Source organism: Barbatula barbatula, assembly GCF_947034865.1.
Source record: "Barbatula barbatula genome assembly, chromosome: 8".
Classification (NCBI taxonomy): Eukaryota; Metazoa; Chordata; class Actinopteri; order Cypriniformes; family Nemacheilidae; genus Barbatula; species Barbatula barbatula.
In genome coordinates, this window is record NC_136771.1 from 16998376 (window position 1) to 17019319 (window position 20944).

Consider the following 20944-nt stretch of genomic DNA (forward strand, 5'->3'; position numbering starts at 1 on the left):
CATACTATTTGTCTTTAGCTAAATCATGGATGAATGCAAGAGTCCTAATCACCAAACTTAAGGTCAAATGCGAGAATAGCATTGTCTGCTTCTAAACGCAGTTTACTTTTATCAAAACGATTAACACGAAAATATACAGCAATTCAATAAACTTGCTCGCTTACCAGCCTACCGTGCTCGTGCTCTTGCTGCACTGCTGAGAAGCCCACGAGTTTCTGTGTAGACACTGATAACAGACTAGCTCCAAATTTCACTGGTACATTTATGTCCTTGTTTTTCTTAACAAAAACATAGTAAACAATATAAATATGATGATCATTAAGTGTTTATTTATGGTTTTAATAGCACTATTTGAAATATGCTTTAGGTCCTATAAATGGGGATTTAATTTTGAATTCAATCTGCGTTAGTTTAGTCCGAAATGGTTACAAAATCTTAATGCTAAAAAACTTTTCGCAAACTTTGTTTTAACAAAAGGATAACTTATTTTTTAACCCGCATTTTTATATATCATATTACTGAAAAAATATTATACCGTGCCTTTTGTTTTGCCGTTAGGCTATGTAGCAAAAATACTGGCTGATTTTAACTTCACAGCATTCCGTTGTAGTTTTTCATTAAGGCTGTGTAAATTTGCTCCCCGACAAACATGAAAAATTAGATTTTATTTGTTTTCATGACCTTTTATTTTTAGCTTAATCTCGTTGGGCTATAGCCTACCTTGCGTTCCTGTGCCTCATTCCTCTTCGTTTTTCTGCATTTACCAATCGAAACTATATTAAAGTTTGTTCTAAATTTGACGTCTTTAGCATATATTGTTGCCTTTTGCATATGACTAATGACCAAAAAAAAGATTATCTACGTCATTTTTATAGGATGTGTGAACGTACGCACAGATTGCAGAAAATCACTGGCAGTGTAAATGAACTAAATCTAAGGATCCCGGGACACATTTTCTATTTATTCTCCAGGATCTCTGTGTGAAAAGGGCTTTTCTGTCTGTGTTGCTGGGCTTTGTTGATTTGGTCCTTTTACTCCGCCAACACATCTAAAGATTCCATAGAGAAGGGCCTGAGTGTAATGAATCCCAGTGTCAAGACTTTTTAAAGTGAAGCCCATGGTTTTGTGTTAAGTTAGGAATCAGTTGAGAGGAAAGTCTCAAGGCCTGGTCACACCAAGAGCGACACAACAGTGAAAATTCACTCGAGAGATTGTGAAAGTGCCTGGCATTTACCTGCATATATAAGATGTTATTAAGCAATATATACTTATTAGAATGAACTTGTACTAATGCAAACAGTCTCTCTCTCATGCCCTCGCTTAACATTTTCTGACCCAGTCATATTTAAGTAAGAAGTTGTTCTGCCCCACCCTCTAAATTTGCACCCTTTGACGATAACTGCTGTTCAATTTCAGCCGGTTGGAGCTTTGGACCCCATGTCCATCGCCTGTCGACTGCTCACACCTGTCTTCCTGAATACTGAGCAGGAAAGTGCTCTCGTGCCGGGACTGCGTTTCGTCACAGAAACTGTGGATTGGAAAATGTAATCAAGCAGAACAGAGAGAACCACTCCAGACTTGTCTATAAGGTGGAAGTCAGTGTTCATGACTATTGACTCTTGGGTCAGTATTCTGAAAGCTGCCAGTTCTGTATAGGGTCTGAACCAATAAACCAAACAATTTGCAAGTCAAATGTGCCTTTAGTCGTTCGGACAAAAGCATCTGCCAAATGCATGAATGTACAGTGATACAGTAATTATACATTTGATGACTAGTGGTTACTTTCCACCACCTTTACCTGAAATGCTCAGGTCCTACGCTTATGGTATAAGATGAAAAGGTAATATCTCAATTATTATCATTATGCTTGTGTATTTATAGTTAGTTTCTGGAACTCCATGTTTTGTTCACCACCCTCGATCCTTCAGTCATAGGTGTGATTCCTACAGTGGAGTATCTTTATCAGCTGTCATATTATCCGCTGAAGAGTCGGGGATTAGCATATCTCCCACAGTGCATCTGGGTAGCTCCGTCTCTTTGATAATTAGGTTGGATGCGTGGTATGGAGGGTTGAGAGGACATGATGTGATCGCTCTGATTCTGTAGATGATTCCTCGGGCAGAACTGATCTTGAATTGACTACATTTTGCTTCGCCCTCGACTTGTCACCACCTTTATCGGTGTTATCTCTTTCACAATCAATGAAATCGTCTGAGAATTCTTGCCTCTAGCCAAATTGATGTTGAGCACACTTTGTGACCTTTCGCTTCAAAAACTCTCAGTTCGAGAGTCTTTAAATTGCAAATGATTTTGATGTATGTGTGTACACTGCAGAAGACCTGCCCTCTCATATCCACAGCTACGATGGGTGATTGTGGGAAGAATTACGGATATACTTATTGTAACAGAGAATTGTGGCTGTGCTTGGATTGGAAAAGTGACAAACTGCATAGTGCTGTATGTACTGTAACACTCTCTTCTCTTTTTGGAAATAGTAAATGAAACTGTGTGCAGTGGAATTAAATTAAGAATGTACTATATTGTTGCAAGTGTCTTGGACTGTCCATTTTTTCACTAGTTTTAAAATTTTATCAGATATGGCACTCACATAATTCAGATGTTCAATGACGTTACTAAAAAATGAACATGAAAAAAGATCAGATATACCAGATCATTTCATGAACTAAGGAACCAGTAAAGAGGGCTGTCGTTCGCAACCAAAGTTTTTCTTTGGATCATTTACCAGATTGCATTCAAGCTGGCATAAGGACCTCTGGAGTGACGTCACAACATTTTAAAACTAAAAACTACACAACGGCATGATCCGAGATGTATTTTTGTTGTGTTTGGAAGTTTTTGATATCTGAGATGTAATGTAGATATGTAAAATTTGTATAAAATGAGGACCAAGTATCCTACGACAATTTAAAGTGCTACATTTAACAGAGACACCGGTAGACACTTGTCAAATGCCATTAACATTAGCTTTCTGCATGAACAGAGTTTTAAACTGGTCCATGTGTTTAGCCAGTCAGCATGCTTGCATTTGAGATATTGCTGGAATTGTCAGTTTGACGTCATTTGACTTCAACCCATGTAAAGAAATGTTAAATAACCTAGACATTTTATGGTTTTGATGGCAATAGAGTGGCAAAAGTTACAGACTGCAGATTTAATGTATATCAAAAGCTTTACCAAAAGGCTTTGTCAATGGATATTGACCTTAATTTAAGTAATATTGATGGCCTTATTTTTACTTTAAAGTTTATATTGGCTTTTAAGTTGTTAGCCTATGTATTTGCACATATTTGCGCATGGTCTCTTACCTATATTTCTAGATGTGATCATTGAAAATAAATGTAACTATAAATAATCAATGCATAGGACTCGACCGGCCCTGGTGAGTTTAGATCAACTTAAACATTTTAAATGACATCTTAAATGTAAACCTGATTATTTTTAAACAAGGTTTACAGTTTGGCGCAACAGAATTATTAAATAAACATTGATTTATTGTTGGTGCAACCCACCCGTAGTGTTTGAGGCTTTAAATCCAGATGCATGGTTTGCGAGTAACTGGAGGCAGCCCTGCTGCCGAGGAGAGAGAGGGAAGGAGGGGCTACCAGAGCCGGTGTTCATTGCGATGCTCGGAAGAGCGGAGCGTGTCAGAGCCAGGGAGGGGGTGGGAGAGAGACACGGAAGAGATGTTGCTTCATCACAAGCAGCTGAGGGAAAGAGAAGGAGGAGTGTGGCCTGTTTGAGAGGGACAGACTGCCTATGCTGAAGCAATCTGAGGACCATCACCCACCTGCAGGAGCAACTGCATCTTCACACTCTGCCTATTTATTGACATGCCGCACCTTTGGATGTTTACAGGAGCCGCGCAGGTATTCTCACTCTCTTCACCATGAGAGACTGATAGGAAATAGACTTGTGTCCTTGGGTGAACTCTTGAAGGTTTGTCGGCTCCCATTTTGAGATGTTACAGGAACTCTCCTGGGACCTTACAGTTTGTGGACTTTAAACACAGACTTTCTTCGGACTTGGCAAAACTTTCGCTCCTGTGCAGCTCTGTTTATCGCATGCACCTGTGACTCAAGCTCTCTTCGCAGTCTGTCACTTAGCTGACAGCACGCTTCATTGAGAACTTCTGTTTTCCTTGGTCTTCAACTTGGTTTTGTTTTCTTATGAGCAAGTCAATGTGCGGCTGTGGCTGCAGCATCATCTCATCGCTGATGAAGAGGCTTGGCCGCTCTGCTTGCTGCTCAGACCTGCTGTCCTGCAGCCACACCTCTGAGCACCTGCAGCGCATGGCCACCGGCTGCCCACCTCAGCACAAGGTAACCAGCTGCTGGAAACAGAACTGTAGCCATAGTCCTGTAAAATAAATTGCAGCTTTTACAACATTTTTTCATTAGGCCGTTTTCTTTCCAGTTCCAGAAGTTATAGGCCTTGCATCACAGACAGTCATATGTTTGAATTGCATGCATTAGCTCCACGTTTAGAATGATGTGAGTTTTATGGTAAAAGCATTCTGAGGAAAGGCTGTTAATACTCTCTAATAAAGAGTTCAGTCTGTGTCTGGATCTGCACAGCAGGATTGACCTTGCAGTAGTGTCTCCATTGTCATTTGGCCATTAGAGGGACCTGCGAGACCATGCAAGCGTACTGCAGTAATTGATTTATTAATGGAACCAGGTGATTTAATGGCTTTCTTGCTACCTTGACAACCATAGACCATCTTTGCAGCGGTATGCATTCTTAATGGACATCTGTTAAAGGCTGCCTGCCACAGATTTTTCATTCTCTGCTCTATAGTTTTATTAAAGTGAACACTTTGCTAGCAATAGAAGAGAGAAGGATATGAGGTCACTGTGCCTCTTATGCGGCCTGGAGTCTTTTTTAGATGCTCTGGCTCGTTGCTGCTGGCGCATCTTGGGAAAATATTTATTTTGATTGTGAAAAAATGGGGTAGAGAAGCTTTTCTACTTTTTAATATAAGCCGCTGCACTTAGAGAATGGGAACGGGAGGCGTATATTAGGCGACTTACTTTTGACAGCAGAGAGTTATTTGGCCTCTGCATTAGGCATGAAGATTTTTCTACTGGGCGAAAGTGCATTATTCCAACCTTTAGAGTGCAGTAACCATATTGATCTTGGAATTAGTGGGGTTTGTTTATTATAGAACTAAAAACTGTGTTAGGATTTTAAGGTTTTGTGCCAGATTGTAAGTCAAGTGCGCCCGTTTTTTTTTTAAGCTGTACTGACTGGAAAGACAGAAATTGCGTTGTTTTTTTACTTTTTCTTTTTCGTGGCTTTCCGATAGCTATATATGCAGGTAGTGGTCTTTTCCATCCGTGTAAGACGATTCTCTCTCATTCTGGATTGGCTTCATCTTTAAAGGGTTGGGTTACCACTCTTCAATCTGGGTTGAATCCTTCCATAGCTCTGATATTGATTAAAACCTTCCTCATTGAAACATACACTCAAGGGCACAGAGACATTAGCATCGTATTTATAGAAATAACCGGCTAACTGTGGGCTTGACTCTACTAGTGCTCCCTGAGAAAAAAATATAATTACATAGATAAGCACCATATTTAGGATTGCACATTAACGCAGCATGTCATGAAAAAGCTCAACTCTGGCAGGAAGTTTTATTTAGACTGAGCCCTGTGAGTTGTCACTGTGACACAAGGCTAATTTGATAGCCAGGTTTGTCTTTTATTGTCATCTCTGCCTTTGAAAGGTGTTGCTTAAATTAGGACTGGACCAGTTAAAAAACAACATTCTTTTCGATTTGAGTTGACAGGGACTAGGTGGCGTTTCATGAAAGATAACACTAGATTTATGGTCTCTCAGACCAAGAGACTGTTCTTCCGTTTTGTCGGGGGATGTTGGTGGATGGTTTCATATTTGTTCTCTTGGGAAGGAGCTTTTGCCATTTATAATGCTGCACATTCTATCCATACAGAATTCTTTCTTGACCTATGTCTTGAGGTCTTCAGTTTTATATAACTGGCAGAAATCATATCCTCATCTCATGAAATGACTGGCTTGTTTGTTTAGAAGGATGGTAACACATTGCCCTACTGTTGCGCAATCTGTCTCTTTAAAAATCCAAAAGATCCAAGATGACAAGTTAATTCTTGCATGAATATTCCTAGAAATTTGTTTTGTAAGATTTTGCTTCATAATTCATCATTTGCAATTTAAAAGAATAGTGCACCCAAAAATGGTCCCTTCTGTATCTACTATGGTTGACTTTGTCAAAATTTCACTGATCAATGGGCATAATTTTTGGCTGAACTATTCCTTTAATAGAGGATTAACTATTCCATTTTTTTGGAATGTCAGTAATACTTCATTTGGTAGAATATACAGTATAACAATAATAAAGACTTGTTACATCAACTTACTATGGTTAGCACATTCCTTAACATGTTGGCGAACCCCCGGTGGTTCACGGTAGCATTGCAGGAGGTTTGTGTTTTGGATACCGTGAATAAAGTTCTTTCTATTACTTAAAAAATGAAAAGTAATAGATGTGTTACATGTTTTTGATAAAAATAACTATGTTAAATTCTACTGGTTGAAACTTAAAAGTGGACACAATGTTTTTGTGTTATACAATATACATGAAAATGTGCTATTAAATTGTTTATAAAATTTACTTAATGTATAGTTCACCCAAAAAGGAAATTCTGTCATTTACTCACCCTTAGATTGTTCCAAATCTGTATACATTTCTTTGTTCTGCAAAACACAAAGGAAGATATTTGGAAGAATGTCTTTAACCAAACAGATCTCATCCCCCATTGACTCCCATAGTATTTATTTTCTCTACTATGGCAGTAAATGGGGGATGAGATCTGTTCGGTTACTGACATTCTTCCTAATATCATTATTTGTGTTTAGAAAAACAAAGAAATGTATACAGATTTGGAACAATCTGAGGGTAAGTAAATAATGACAGAATTAAATTGTTTGGGTGAACTATCCCTTTAAAAGTCTGAAGTAAATAGTTTAGGTCAATGGGTTTTGAAAATCATATAGAAAGCAAAGAACATCTCTGATAAGCGGATACATCAAAGAATGATAAACGGGTAAATCAAAGAATGCAAAGGACATGTTGGTTTTTCAATATCGGTATAATCAAACTGATGATTTTACCAACTGTAAGCAATATCTTATTACACATTGCATTATTTAGCAAGTTATGACATATTGCATTTTCCAATATCATGCATCCCGACTGAATCATACATAAACTCATGCTGTTGCCACCACATGCTTCCCACTGATTTTTCCTCATATCAGTGAACGCAGAACAGAGCAGATCTACAAACCCCCTTGTATCTATAGGGAGCTGGGCCGGGGCCAGCGTGTTCAGTGGAACACACATTTCTGTCTGCTTGGCCTCCTGCCTACCCTGTTCTGTTAGAGAGGTGCTCCGGCGTTTGGCCTGCGTTTCAGTTCTCTCAGAGCCCGAGCACAGAGTGGTTCTCCGCTGTGCTTCAACCACACAGCTGTGTCTTTTGTCTGTGTACGTCAGAGCCTGCCAAAACCATACAGACAGCACTTGGTGCCGGCTGGAAAAGTACTGCCTAAGTGCCTAAATGCAAAGAAAGCCTGGCGCTAGACACAAGTGACTGGTGAAAGCTTTGTCAATTGGAAATTTTTGCCTTTGCAGAAATGTTGAAAAGTAATGGTTGAGTCAATCAACGAGGACGAGGTGTATGTAGGCGAGACCAGAAAGTGTGACTGGCCTTCTTTTGCACTCAGATGAACACGTATTTAAAAACATAGCTCTTCCTTTGGAAGGATGGGATATGTGTCTCCTTATATTGTGGGTGATATGCATTATACATTTGTATAAAGATCGGTTTGTAATTTATTTGTGTTTTTATGGAGAAATGGTTGGTAAAAGACTCACTGAGTATGACTAGATTTAACTGGCCAGATTTAGAGGAACGCTGTTATTAAAGGTGAGCTGTGCAATTGTATTAATGCTGAATTGACCAATAAATCCGACACAGACAGACAGGAGACCTTCAGAGACCTCTGAAAGTGGTAGTTCACACAAAAATGACACTGTCACACAGGTTTGGAATGACAAGAGGATGACTTTCTTCTGCAGAACACAAAAGAGATGGAAGACCGTTGGTCAACCAAACAATGGTGGTACCCATACATTTCTCTTTTAAAGGCACAAAACCAATGCAAGTCCAAAACCAAAACCAATGAACATTCTTCAAAATATCTTGTTTTGTGTTCTGCAGAAGAAAGTCATACAGGTTTGAAATGACAAGAGAATAAGTAAATGATGACCGAATATACATTTTTGGGTGAACTATCCCTTTAAGTTCGAACTTACTACGTTATATTTATTTTTCCCAGGGGCCTTTTGGGGAGCAAGGAAGATAGTGCCTTCTCAAGAAATATTAGGATGTGAAAATTGGCTTTACTGCAATAAAACAACCTGGAAAAATATAATAAATTTGCTTTACAGAGTTTAAATGATTGAATTATAACAAAACCTAGAGAAGCTGTTTCTTTTTACTGAGCACAGTGAAGCACAATAAGTAAAAATGCTGACAGAGAAACTGCCTTATTATTTAGTGAACCAGACGAGTGTTGTGTTTGCTGGTTTATCTGACTGGAAGGACAATCAGCCAATCATATTCTTAACTGGACCTTGACACTTTGTGATGTTACAAACTCACTTTTCAGCTTCTTGTTCAGGATTTTTACTGCTAAACTGGCCTAGAGATCCAGATAAGCCTTCTGGTTATTTGTCTGTGTGCTTTAATTTTGGTAGGAGCCAGTAGCAGCTCTTTCTGTGTGAGCCAGTATTGCAGGTGAACATGATCAGCACGCACCGCCTGTTAGACACAACAGTTACACAAACAGTTTTTTATGTTTGAGAGTATTTTTACTGCCAAATAAAGATGCCTATTATAAATAGAATAAAATGGAAACCTTGTGAAAACCATTTTATTTTGCCAGGGTCACTAAATGCTACGGACTCCCAGGTCACAGCTGCATTTAGCTAGTTTGTTAGCCAGCAAAACAGCGTCCCTATTTGCAAACCCCAATTCCAATGAAGTTGGGACGTTGTGACTTGCAAAATCTTTTTGACCCATATTTAATTGAATACACCACAAAATATATTTAATATTCAAACTGATAAACTTTATTGTTTTTGCAAATATTCACTCATTTTCAGTTCCAAAAGAGCTGGGACAGGGATATTTTTACCTTGGTGTTACATCACCTTTCCTTCTAGCAACACTTAATATGCTTTTGGGAACTGATGACACAATTGTTGAAGCTTTGTAGGTGGAATTCTTTCCCATTCTTGCATTTTCAATTGGAGACAGGTCTGGACTACAGGCAGGCAGGTCTTGTACCCACAGTCTTTTCCTACGAAGCCACGCTGTTGTAACACATGCAGAATGTGCCTTGGCATTGTCTTGTTTAAATAAGCAGGGACGTCCCTGAAAAAGATCTTGCTTGGATGGCAGCATTTTTGCTCCAAAACCTGCATGTACCTTTCTGGATTAAAGTTGCCTTCTCAGATGTGCATGTTACCCATACCGCGAGCACTAGCACACCCCCATACCATCAGAGATGCTGGTTTTGAACTTTGCGCTGATAACAATCTGCATGATCCTTTTCCTCTTTAGCCCGGAGGACACGACGTACATGATTTCCAGAAAAACTATTTGAACTCCTCAGACCACAGTACACTTGGCCACTTCGCCTCATTCCATCTCAGATGAGGTTGGGCACGAAGAAGCTGGCTGTGTTTCTGTCGCATTGCATGGTAGGGTTTTAACTTTCACTTGTAGATGCTGCGACGAACTATGCTAACTATAAATGGCATTCCGAAGTGTTCCTGAGCCCACATGGTATTTTCCTTTACCGAATGTCTGTTTTTAATGCTGTGCCTCCTGAGGGGTTGAAGGTCACAGGCATTCAGTGTTGGTTTACGGCCTTGTTGCTTACATGCCGAGATTCTTACAGATTTTCTGAATCTTTTGCTGATATTATGGACTGCAGATGATGTATAATGTATAAAAAAAATCCTTGCAATAGCAGGTTAAGGTACCATTTGCTCACGAAGCTGTTCACAAAGTGGTGAACCGCGTCCCCTTGCTTGTGAATGACTGAGCCTTTTAGGGTGCTCCTTTTATACCTAATCATGTTGCTTACCTGTTTCCAATACATTTCTTCACCTGTGGAATGGGTTTGGGTTTGTACACATGACATTGTGCTCTTTGCGAATGATAACGTGGAAGGTTTTGGATTTACTTAATGGAATAACTTTCATTAAACACAAGAGCCTTGTTCATGCCGGTTTATACTGTTGGTTGGTAAGATAACTATGAATTGGGATGGGTATTGCTAAGATTTTAACTGTATCGATACTTTTTATCGTACCGGTACTTAAACAGTATTCTTATCGGTACATTTTGATATAAAAAGAAACAAATTATGAACAGAATTAACATTGCTTTATTTTAATTAACATTTTTTTAAAAATCTATAATTTAAAATTTAAAAAATTCTTACAAATTAATATTTTTCATAAATTGTTCCTTAATCCTTATTGTAAGCATTCAGCATGCATACTTGACATAGATGCGGCATCAAGAGATGTGCTAGATTGCAGTAAGCAGTCAAAAACAGTACACTCTTTGTTATTGAAAATTAGAAACTAACGTTATCTTGCACATTTTCATCTCAACAATAATGTAGCAATAACATATATATATTTTTTTCTCATTATCAAAAGCAGAACAAATACGGACTGAGCTTATCTATGCTCCGTTCTGTCATAATTTTGCCCCGGGGCCAGTTTAATACCGGGTTTCGTTACCCATCCCTAATTATGAAGACTTTGTTTTTAAGTATGATACATACAGTATACAGCTATACATATCCCTGATGTGCAGTGCATGACTTAGTGTGAATGAGACATTTCTGACATCGGGTGAAGTTATTTATGTTTGGCTCATAAGACGTCACATCCAGGCAGTTTAGGGTTAATAAAATAACCCTGTTCTTTATTCTTTTTTTCTGTTCATAATGTTTCCTGTAACTGAGGTGTTCAAAAGGAGATGACAGACTGGCGGCTTTGCAGGAAATGACATCGGAAAACCAATAACACCGCCGCTCTCTCCACCTCATCCTTTTGCTAACGTACTATATGAGAGGATATGCCAAAATCCATTTTGGCTTCACCTTCCTCTCAGTGCCGTTAGATGCAGATAAATGACCTGCCGCTGAAGTGTACACAGTGGTAATAACTGAAGAAATGATGCACCTCACTTTCATATCAGACTGCTCGACTACGCCAGCCTGGCCGCAATCCCTGGGAGCCAAGCCAAATGCTTCTATCTTAAAGCCAACGTTTCCTGGTTTCCATATCAAAGCCTGTTCCAACGAAGCTATTATGAAGCATTTTAAGTTTTTCATGAGAGAAATAACAGTTTTGCATTTAATCACTGGTCATGTTGTTGGTTTTTTTTTGCTTGAAAGTGATATATCTGCTAATCCTTTATTACTTTTAGCGTTGTTAATGAATTACCTTTAATTCAGATCAGCCATTTTTGGCTGTTTTGTGGTAGTTAAGAGCCAGCCTGAGTGCTTGGATGGTTTTCCCAATTGATTTGAAATGGGTTTTTGAGAGATTGCTTAGTATCCGACCCGCCATTAATTGTTCATTTGTATGTTTTTGTTCTGACATTAATACATTTTCTGTATTTTTCAAATCCCTATATTGCCAACAAGTATAATGCAGTGTTATATGGTCTAGTATTAGGTTTTTAGTATTTGTTTTGTTTGAAATGTGGTGAAACATTCTTGTTTTGCTGTCTTCTACCCGGTTTATTGGGTTGCCATTTTATCCAAATGTTGAATTCTTTTCCAAAATAAATTTTCTGTAATTTAAAGGAAAAAATGTGGTTTCAAAGCAATATGGAGCGATTTTAGTCTCATTAATTATTCATGCGTAAAACAAGATACACACATGCGTAAACAGTTTCGCATGCATAAAACTTAATTTACGTGCACATAGTATATATTTACATTTACGAAAAGCAATTCACGTGCGTAAAACAAAACTAGTTTCTCATAAAGTACGTTTCGCAAACATACAACTGCGCACAAAACTTTCGAAAAGTTAAAATGTACACGTTTGTATTGTTATGCGAATGTACAAATCGTCACACACGTGTGAATCGCCTTGGACGTGTGTGTGTGTTTTTTGAGACTCTCCTGGCAACGCACTTGGGTTGTCGTACTCTTTAGCCAATCAGATTCAAGCTTACCATTCAACCAATCACAACCCACTGAGGGCGCAGGACTCGAGGAAAACGGCTCTGCGCAGCTTTGGTGCAGGCGGCACATTAGTTTGTTTTGTAGGCTAACGTTACATAGTTTAACCGTTCACGGAGAGTGTGTTTTTATGTTTTTAAACGTTGCTTACGTTACCATTACGATATGTGTTTATGTCAGAAAGCCTGCCTTAGGAACTAAAGTGTTTTTAGTGTTTCCCAGACGGACCAGTATTAGTGTAACCTATCAGTAAAGGTTTCATCCTTTGTTCATGTTGCTGCTCCTTTTCCGTAATCTGTTCATTTATTTGCACAATGTTGAAATCAGTATTATGTCTGCTATTGCTGTTTCGAATGTTTACATTGTTTGTATTGTTCCGCTTTAGCGGTTATTTGCGGACGTGATTGCCGCGATGTTTCTAAGCTAACGCTACATGTAGCTGCTACATTGCTATTGTTATTTTTTTTTCTTGTTCCTTTGTAGAACAAACCCACATGTTCAATCATAGTGGCAACAGGAATAAATAGGATTGCCAAACAAAGCCTCAATGTCTTCCTTCACTCTTGATTCTGTGACCGGAATCTGGTTCATACTTGGCCACCTCAACCAGTTAAATTCTTAAGAGTAGTATAGTTCACTACTTGACAGTTTATGTGGTTGCCAAACCAAAATAATAGAGTTGTTACATGAACATGATTTTGGTTACATGTGGAATAAAGTGTTTTCATCGACTGCAAATCTTCAGTTTCCTCCCATTTTGCGATTCATTGCTGTATCATGTCTATTTACCTTACCGTGTTTCTATCTGAGGTCAGTAGTATTGTCAAAGACGGTTTGTGTCGTTTTTATTAAAATCTGATAATACTAGTTAACTTTAAATGTAGTAATTTATTAGTATGTGTCTATATAGGCTAATATATCTATCCATTTAATCTGAATTAGTAAAATAATCCCTTCAATGGCGTTTACAGAAGCGAATAAGGAACATAACACGTATGTCTAACTAGACTATATTCATTTACATGAAGAAAGAATTACAAAGTCAGGGGAAACATTACAGTATTTCAAACTGACTTGACAGAACACATAGTGAAATGAGACCAGGTGGACAGCAGCGAAGTAAATTGAGTAATGAATTTTATTTAACAGTAAAAAATATAATAAATTGTACCCACGAAGCTGCGCAAGCGTGGAACAGATCGTAATGTGATTAACGTGCGGTGAGGGTGATGCGTCATTTCCGTTGTATTTGAGCCAAACTGCACTAAAGTTGCGCAGAACCGTTTTCCTCGAGTCCTGCACCCTCAGTGGGTTGTGATTGGTTGAATGGTAAGCTTGAATCTGATTGGCTAAAGAGTACGACAACCCAAGTGCGTTGCCAGGAGAGTCTCAAAACACACACACACACGTCCAAGGCGATTCACACGTGTGTGACGATTTGTACATTCGCATAACAATACAAACGTGTACATTTTAACTTTTCGAAAGTTTTGTGCGCAGTTGTATGTTTGCGAAACGTACTTTATGAGAAAATAGTTTTGTTTTACGCACGTGAATTGCTTTTCATAAATGTAAATATATACTATGTGCACGTAAATTAGGTTTTATGCATGCGAAACTGTTTACGCATGTGTGTATCTTGTTTTACGCATGAATAATTAATGAGACTAAAATCGCTCCATAAAGCAACAACATAAACGTTACTTCTGATGCTCGCCTTTGTGCCCCCAACTTAACTTCCTGTACACATCCTCGAGGAATAGAGTCCCTGCAGATTGTTTCTGAAAACAAGCAAAATAAATAACGTTACATTAGCTAGCAAGTTAAAAGCATGACTAGCCAGAATTATTTGGGGTTACCACCAGTAGAAGAACAGTTACTTGGCAAAACTTAAATTCGTTACACGACCCATTTAACAAATTATTGAATACAATTTAAATGCAATAAAATTCAACAAATTATTCAATACAACTATTATACAATAAAATAGTAGTTTAATAATAGTAGTAATAATATTTTCTATGACATAACACACACCAATTATAACCCGCTGGTGATTTTTTTAAAGCCTTATTGTGTCTTAAAAAAGCCGTTTGTCAAAAGTGACTACTTCCTTTGGAAGGGACCGTAAGACCTCATAGGCTTTCAGTCGAGGAAACCAGCAAGGTGCTTGCTTCCGGGTTAGCCTACAAAAATACATAATGTCTGAGGTACTGGATTGTTAAAACAGGCTTTACTTACATCCACATATAACACAGACTCTCGTCTTTAATGCAAATGAGGCTTAATGTAATAATGTCTGTGTATGTTGCCGGTTAGATTGCAGTGCTCTCACTTACTCCGTCTGATTCGCTTGTTCACAGTATAATGGCATTCATTTTGTTCCAAGACTAAAGCATTTGCCAGATAGACCAGCATGCAGGATGTGAATACTAACACAGTCCAGTAGAACAGCCTACCTCACCAGGCCACAGGGTGGACACTGTCCTCCTACATGTCTCCAATGGCATGCATTTATCATTTCATAAAACTGATAAAAAGCAATTACTCAGAGAGCAAACTTTGTTGCATTGCTCTTTGTGCACATCATCAAGATAGGAAGGGAAATGGAAACATCTGCTTAAAGAGCATCCCCACAATTTCTTTCCAACGATTGAACACGGATCCTGTTATATCGGAAAGGCTTCGGTAATCAAAAAGCTTATCTAATCATTTGGTTTAATCTGTTTTGAATTGCCCTGAGAGCTCTGCCTTCATATATCTGCTGTGATTATACCCTAATCCAGCCCTCCGAGAAGAGCAAACCAGAGATGGATGCTTGCGAGGGGGGGGAATCGGCACAAATCTGGTGATATGATATATTGATGTCCAGGTTGTGATATGATAACATTGTGATGTGATCTTGTAGAATGTGCGATGTATTTTCTTAGCCATTTCTGAATGTTTTGTTATTTTGGTGAAATAAAAAGCACAGGTTCCCTTCACTTTGTTTCACAGACAGTACATGATGCTTCATGTTTGTCCATTAGAATGTCATTGGATTGAAGTGATTACAGACATCGTCTCTCGAATACTACGCACTGATAAATCGTGGATAAAACCAATGAATGTTTTTTAGTTTACAGATGCCCTTACCATGACAATGAGGCCTAGTAGTGTAACATGCACACAGTCATGCAGTCAGTTTAGTTTTGTTTACTGTCTGTGTCCATGTGTATAAGATCATTATCTTAATCTGCTTTCTATCAGACCCCAGTGTTCTCACGCCCCTGATGGGATTACACCGTTTGCTCTGCTTTCACTTGTACAGTTGTTTACTGTTTTTACTGGATTCTTACATTTGTGAATTTGTCTCGTCTTGAGTGAAATGCTCCACTTGATCTTACCGCTTGAACTGAAGGAATATGTCTAAAAGGAGTTTTGAAGACAAAATTATTATTGTTTAAACAGGTTTGTTTCTTGTATTACATAACAAAAAAATCATTTATTACAAATATTTATTGAAAGGGTGATATTGACTGAGTAATGAAGGGGAAGCAGGCCATAAGAGCCTAAAGTACATAGGAACGGTAATATTGTTCAAAAAGCATAATTTGTGTGAAGGTGAGACCTCATGAATTTGGGTGGTGAAAACCAATTCTAGGCAAAGGATGACAGATGTAAAGTGATATAAAACGAGCTTAATATGGAAAGCTTAAAACATTATTGTATGTGAGATGAACTTCTTTGGCAATGATGCCCCCCGCAGGCATGTTGTGTCTTCATTGTAATTGCTCATTTGTGGTAGTGTCTTAAGAGGGTTTCTGGGATTTAAATTCAGCTTGAATACATTTTAAATAGTGTAAACAAGACATTACGTTCATCTGTCCTATTGTCCGTCCAATTTTCACTGGTCAAGTAAGTGTATCGTCACATACTATACATAGCGGTCCATATTCATCATAAAGGAGCACATGAAAATGTAAACTATTTTGTGTTCTTGTGAACTATAAAGCCAGGACTTTACAGTTGATGCTTACTAAAGAAAATCGAATTCACGATTTTGTCAATTTCAAGTGGAAGACCGTAAAACATGGGTTTGTCTGCTTTGTGTTTGTATGACTGTTTGTTTACATGCTTTTGATACTGTTGCCATAGTTTAAAAGGCTAAACCTAGTGTAGATTATACGCTGCTAAGCAGGAGAGCTGCCCATTGTTTCAGTGCTGCTCGTATTGCAGCTTTAATTGCTGGATGCAAATGTCTATTGTTTTATTTCATAGGCCTGAATAAAGAATAATGGCATACTCCTTTTTTAACACACTCCAGGTTTCCAACAAAATCAGTTCTTATACTCACCCCAAATACATGTCTTTTATTGCCCTAAACAATTTATCCATACCTCCTTTCTCACCCATTTCTTGTCTCTCTTTTCGTCTCTTTAGAATGCCAAATCCTTGTCCTCCTCAGACAGCCTAGCGAAGGTGCAGGAGGTAGCAAGCTGGCTTTTGGAAATGAACCAGGATCTGCTGTCGGGGGGCAGCGGCAGCAGGGCGGCCCAGCAGCAGAGGCAGAGGCCCGGGACAGCAGGGGCAGGTAACGGCACCTCCGACGGCCGCACACCCCAGCCCCAGGCGGAGCACATGAACCAGGTGCAGGAGGAGTCCGAGCAGGAGGCGCAGCAACAGAGACGGGAGCCGGCCGAGGAAGAGGAGGAGGGCGGAAGAGAGCGTCTCAGGGAAGAGCAGGAGCCATGGCCATCCGGAGGCGAGGCAGTGGAGGAGGGGCGCAGGAACGGGGAGGAGAAGGGAGCGCAGTGGATGTGGGAGCAGGAGCAGAGAAGACTGCGCAGAGGTCGTCACGGAGAGGAGGAGAATGAGGAGGAGGAGAACAATAACAGCGGGAGGGAGGGGCAAGGCGGGGCCGGACTGCGTTCCGAGGAACATGACGACCGCCCGGAGGATGAGGAGGAGGGGGAGGAGGAGGAAATGGACCAAGACAGTGATGAGTTTGAACATTCAGATGATAGTGGGAGGGAAGAGCAGGAGGAGGCTGAAGAGGAGGAGGAGGACTGTGAGGAAGGCCTCCACTCTCCCTCCCTCAGGACCAGTATTTCGGACCATAATGATAATACAGACCAGTCTTCTGGCCGACAGCACCAAAGCTCACACTCTGTTGAGAATAAGGTAAGCAAATTCAACATTTTCTTACTGGTTCAAATGTAGTTTTAGAATTCTTCTGGGAAAGTGTCTATGAAGTAGCATGGCATCTTATGTGAACATAACTTTTATGCGCTTGTATTATGGTGTTTGTCTCCCTCTATTGGGCATTTTACAACATTCAACTGACTGACTTGGGTTTTGCCAAGACGTCTTTTATATGGTCAAGTAACGCGTTTTCCGTGAACAAAATCTTTGTTGGTCTTAGTTTGATCTACGTTCCTGTTAAAAAAAAAAACAAGTCCTTGCCTAAAATCAGATTGTTTTCCAGAACCAACATGGAACACTGCTCGGTCAAACTGTGTGTTTACCTTTGATGACCTGGTGCATCCAATTTAAGGTTTTTTTTTTTGTGAACGAGCATCTATACAGGATTATAAAGTGATGTTCACGTTGGGTGGATTTTTGAATCATTGACATTTTATTATGTATTCCACACTTCTACAATAACATTTGCTAATGTATAGGATTGTACAGGCAGCAACTGATCATTCCTCAAACTCAATTAAAATCAGCACAGCATAATCTATGTAAGGTACCGAGTTTTGCAGCCGACATGACTTTAGTGATTGCAGTCATGTGTTATGCTTAAAATAGAATAAATGCAAAGGTATCATGTTTACATACACAAAAGATGAAGGTATTATTTTTTCATTTTCATTTATACATTTGGCTGAATGTTTTTTCAAAGTGACTTTCAGTGCATTTGAGGATTCTTTTTTGTTTTTGATTCTGTATAAGTTCTCCTAATAAACTTTCGCTGCTGCTAATGTAAGGCTATACCAATTGAGCTACAGGAACATGTTCTTGTAAAAAAAAAAGGATACATCTCTAAATAATACATCTCACTTATTCCTCCATGAACATTCCCCTCTGTGGATTAGAATGTAGTTATGATGCTATTACTGGTGCCTTTTGCAGAAATTTATATTTTACGTTTTCACATAAAGGCATTTTTTATATAAACAAATGGCCAACAGGTGTGTAACAATAAGGTGTATGGTAAGGTTAGGGCTAGTATAGAGGTCTTTATTGTCCCAATTAGGCATCCATTTAATAATTTTAATAAATATAATCATTACCACTTGTTATTTTAAAATGTAGAATGCACAACACTACTTTGTTTACATTGCTGTGTCAAAATTAGATTAGATTAGATTCAACTTTATTGTCATTACACATATACAAGTACAGTGTAACGAAATGTAGTTTAGGTCTAACCAGAAGTGCAGTTAGCAAGTGCAGGATATACAGTTAGAATAAATACAGAATACAATATGAGAGAATATAATACAGTGGGCATGGACTATGAAAATATTTTGCAGTAGGAATGTTCTATGAAAATATGACAGACGGTATATACTATGAACAATATATACAGATGGCTATATACTATGAACATTAATGTACAGGTGGATAAGAACAGATAATAATTTAGACTAAAATAGTGCAAGTGACTTAGGTATGCATAAATTATTGACATTGGCTATAAAAGTTGCAGTGCAATAGGTGAGTTAATGCAGTTGTTGAAGTTACAGTGCAGTGGATGAGTTAATGCGGTTATTAAAGATACGGTGGAGTATACGAGTTAATGCAGTTAATAGGTTGCAGTCCATAAGATGAGTAAATGCAGTTAATAGTAGGGCTGCAACAACGAATCGATAAAATCGATAAAAATCGATTATTAAAAATGTTGGCAACGAATTTCATTATCGATTCGTTGTATCGCGCGACTATAACGCGCGCCACATGTTTGAGTGGCGTGAGCGTGGCGTTTCTGTTGCGTGTCAGCTCTGTGGCGGCTGCGTCGTGTTTTCTGTATCTTTGCACACCAGCACCGTGCCTGACGCGGCGCTGGCGCGCTGCTGCTGCTAAAGGTGACATAGAGGGAGGCCGCCGACAGACAAGGGTCTTGTATTCACGACATGTTTAAACTTTTTTCACATAACCTACACCTTCCAAAATCCGAAAAATGAGTAAGTAGGCTGTCTGTTTATTTAAATAACATTTCCAAATGTTTTGTAGCTTTATTACCTGATGTTGGACCGTCACTCAGATGACACACTAGACTACGTTGTTATTGTAGTGTGTCATATTTTTTTCCATTTTTAATCACATTGTTAAGAGCATAAAAAACAAAAATAATTCAGTCACCAATACATTTTGGGGTTTAATACGAACCACAATTCGTATTAAGATGATTCTCAGATATGTTATTAAAGATGTAACGTAATCAATTGATGCACGAGTTTACTTTATGCAATATGTGTTTAAGATGGACATAAATTAATATTCCCATTCAATGCAATGTATCTTTTCATTGGATATAGCCTAAGCATTTTCTTGGAGGAAGATTTTATGGAAAAAAGTAGTTAATTGGAGTATTCATTTGCAACATTTTAGTAATAATATCTCATACTTAATAGGAATATTAATGTATAATTTATTTCAATATTCACTTGTTGTTTCTCCAATAATGCATTATAAACATGATTTAAGTCCTGATGTTTTCTACAGTGGACATGTAAACCCCGTAACGTGTAGATGTTGGTTTAATGAAATTCAATTTGAAAATACGTTCAAATAAATGATGATTAGCTTTCAAACATCAAAATGGCATTCATTAATATGTATTCGTGTACAAAATTACATATAAACATCTTTTCCTATTCTATTTTGCCTGGAAACGCTTCCAACACGCTTGCGTGTCTCGTGAAAAATAGGCGTCGATTCAATTCCTAGCATGCACGCGTTTTCCGTGCGGCTCGTCTCACGCAGGCAGTGTGCAAGCTCTAACCTGTTAACATGGGAGCCGATTTAAAAACGGTCACGCCAGGCTTCTGAGACGCTCACGCCACGCATCTAGTGTGTCACAGGACTAAAAAAAGTTGATCGCGCCGCGCAGCATAGCGGAGAAAAAATAAATTAAAAAAGCAGAGTGGAGGTAGAGGAAAGACCATCAGAGAGACCCGAAAAAATTCCAGAAAAAAACAGCAAACCATGAGAGGCTTCTTGATGGGAAATGCATCATGTAAACCACAGCCAGCTGTAATAATAATATAATAAGTAATAATAAAGCTTTTGAAATATGTTTTGCAATGTCAGTTCTATTTTTCAATAAAGGGTTGAAAATGAATGCTTTTAAAAATTTGTATCCGATTCATCGATTAATCGAACAAATAATCGACAGATTAATCGATTATTAAAATAATCGTTAGTTGCAGCTCTAGTTAATAGAGTTACAGTGCAGTAGATTAGTTAATGCAGTTATTGAAGTTACAGTGCAATAGATGAGTAGATGCAGTTAATAGAATGACAGTGCAGTAGATAGGAAATGGAATGGAGTTGAATTCAGATGTACGTTGAATGCTTGAGGTGGACTGGAGGAAGCAGTAGCGTGGAA

General features: G+C 38.6%; 1 protein-coding gene across 1 annotated transcript in view; it reads left to right on the forward strand.

Moving 5' to 3' along the window:
* The window catches only part of fbxw7 (F-box and WD repeat domain containing 7), a 125693-nt gene that overhangs the window by 38372 nt on the left and 66377 nt on the right, over window positions 1–20944 (forward strand). The window contains exon 3 of the mRNA XM_079462764.1: window positions 16768–17508. Coding sequence (XP_079318890.1) covers window positions 16837–17508 — 672 coding nt within the window. The 5' untranslated portion in view covers window positions 16768–16836. The remainder of the gene's footprint in view (window positions 1–16767; window positions 17509–20944) is intronic.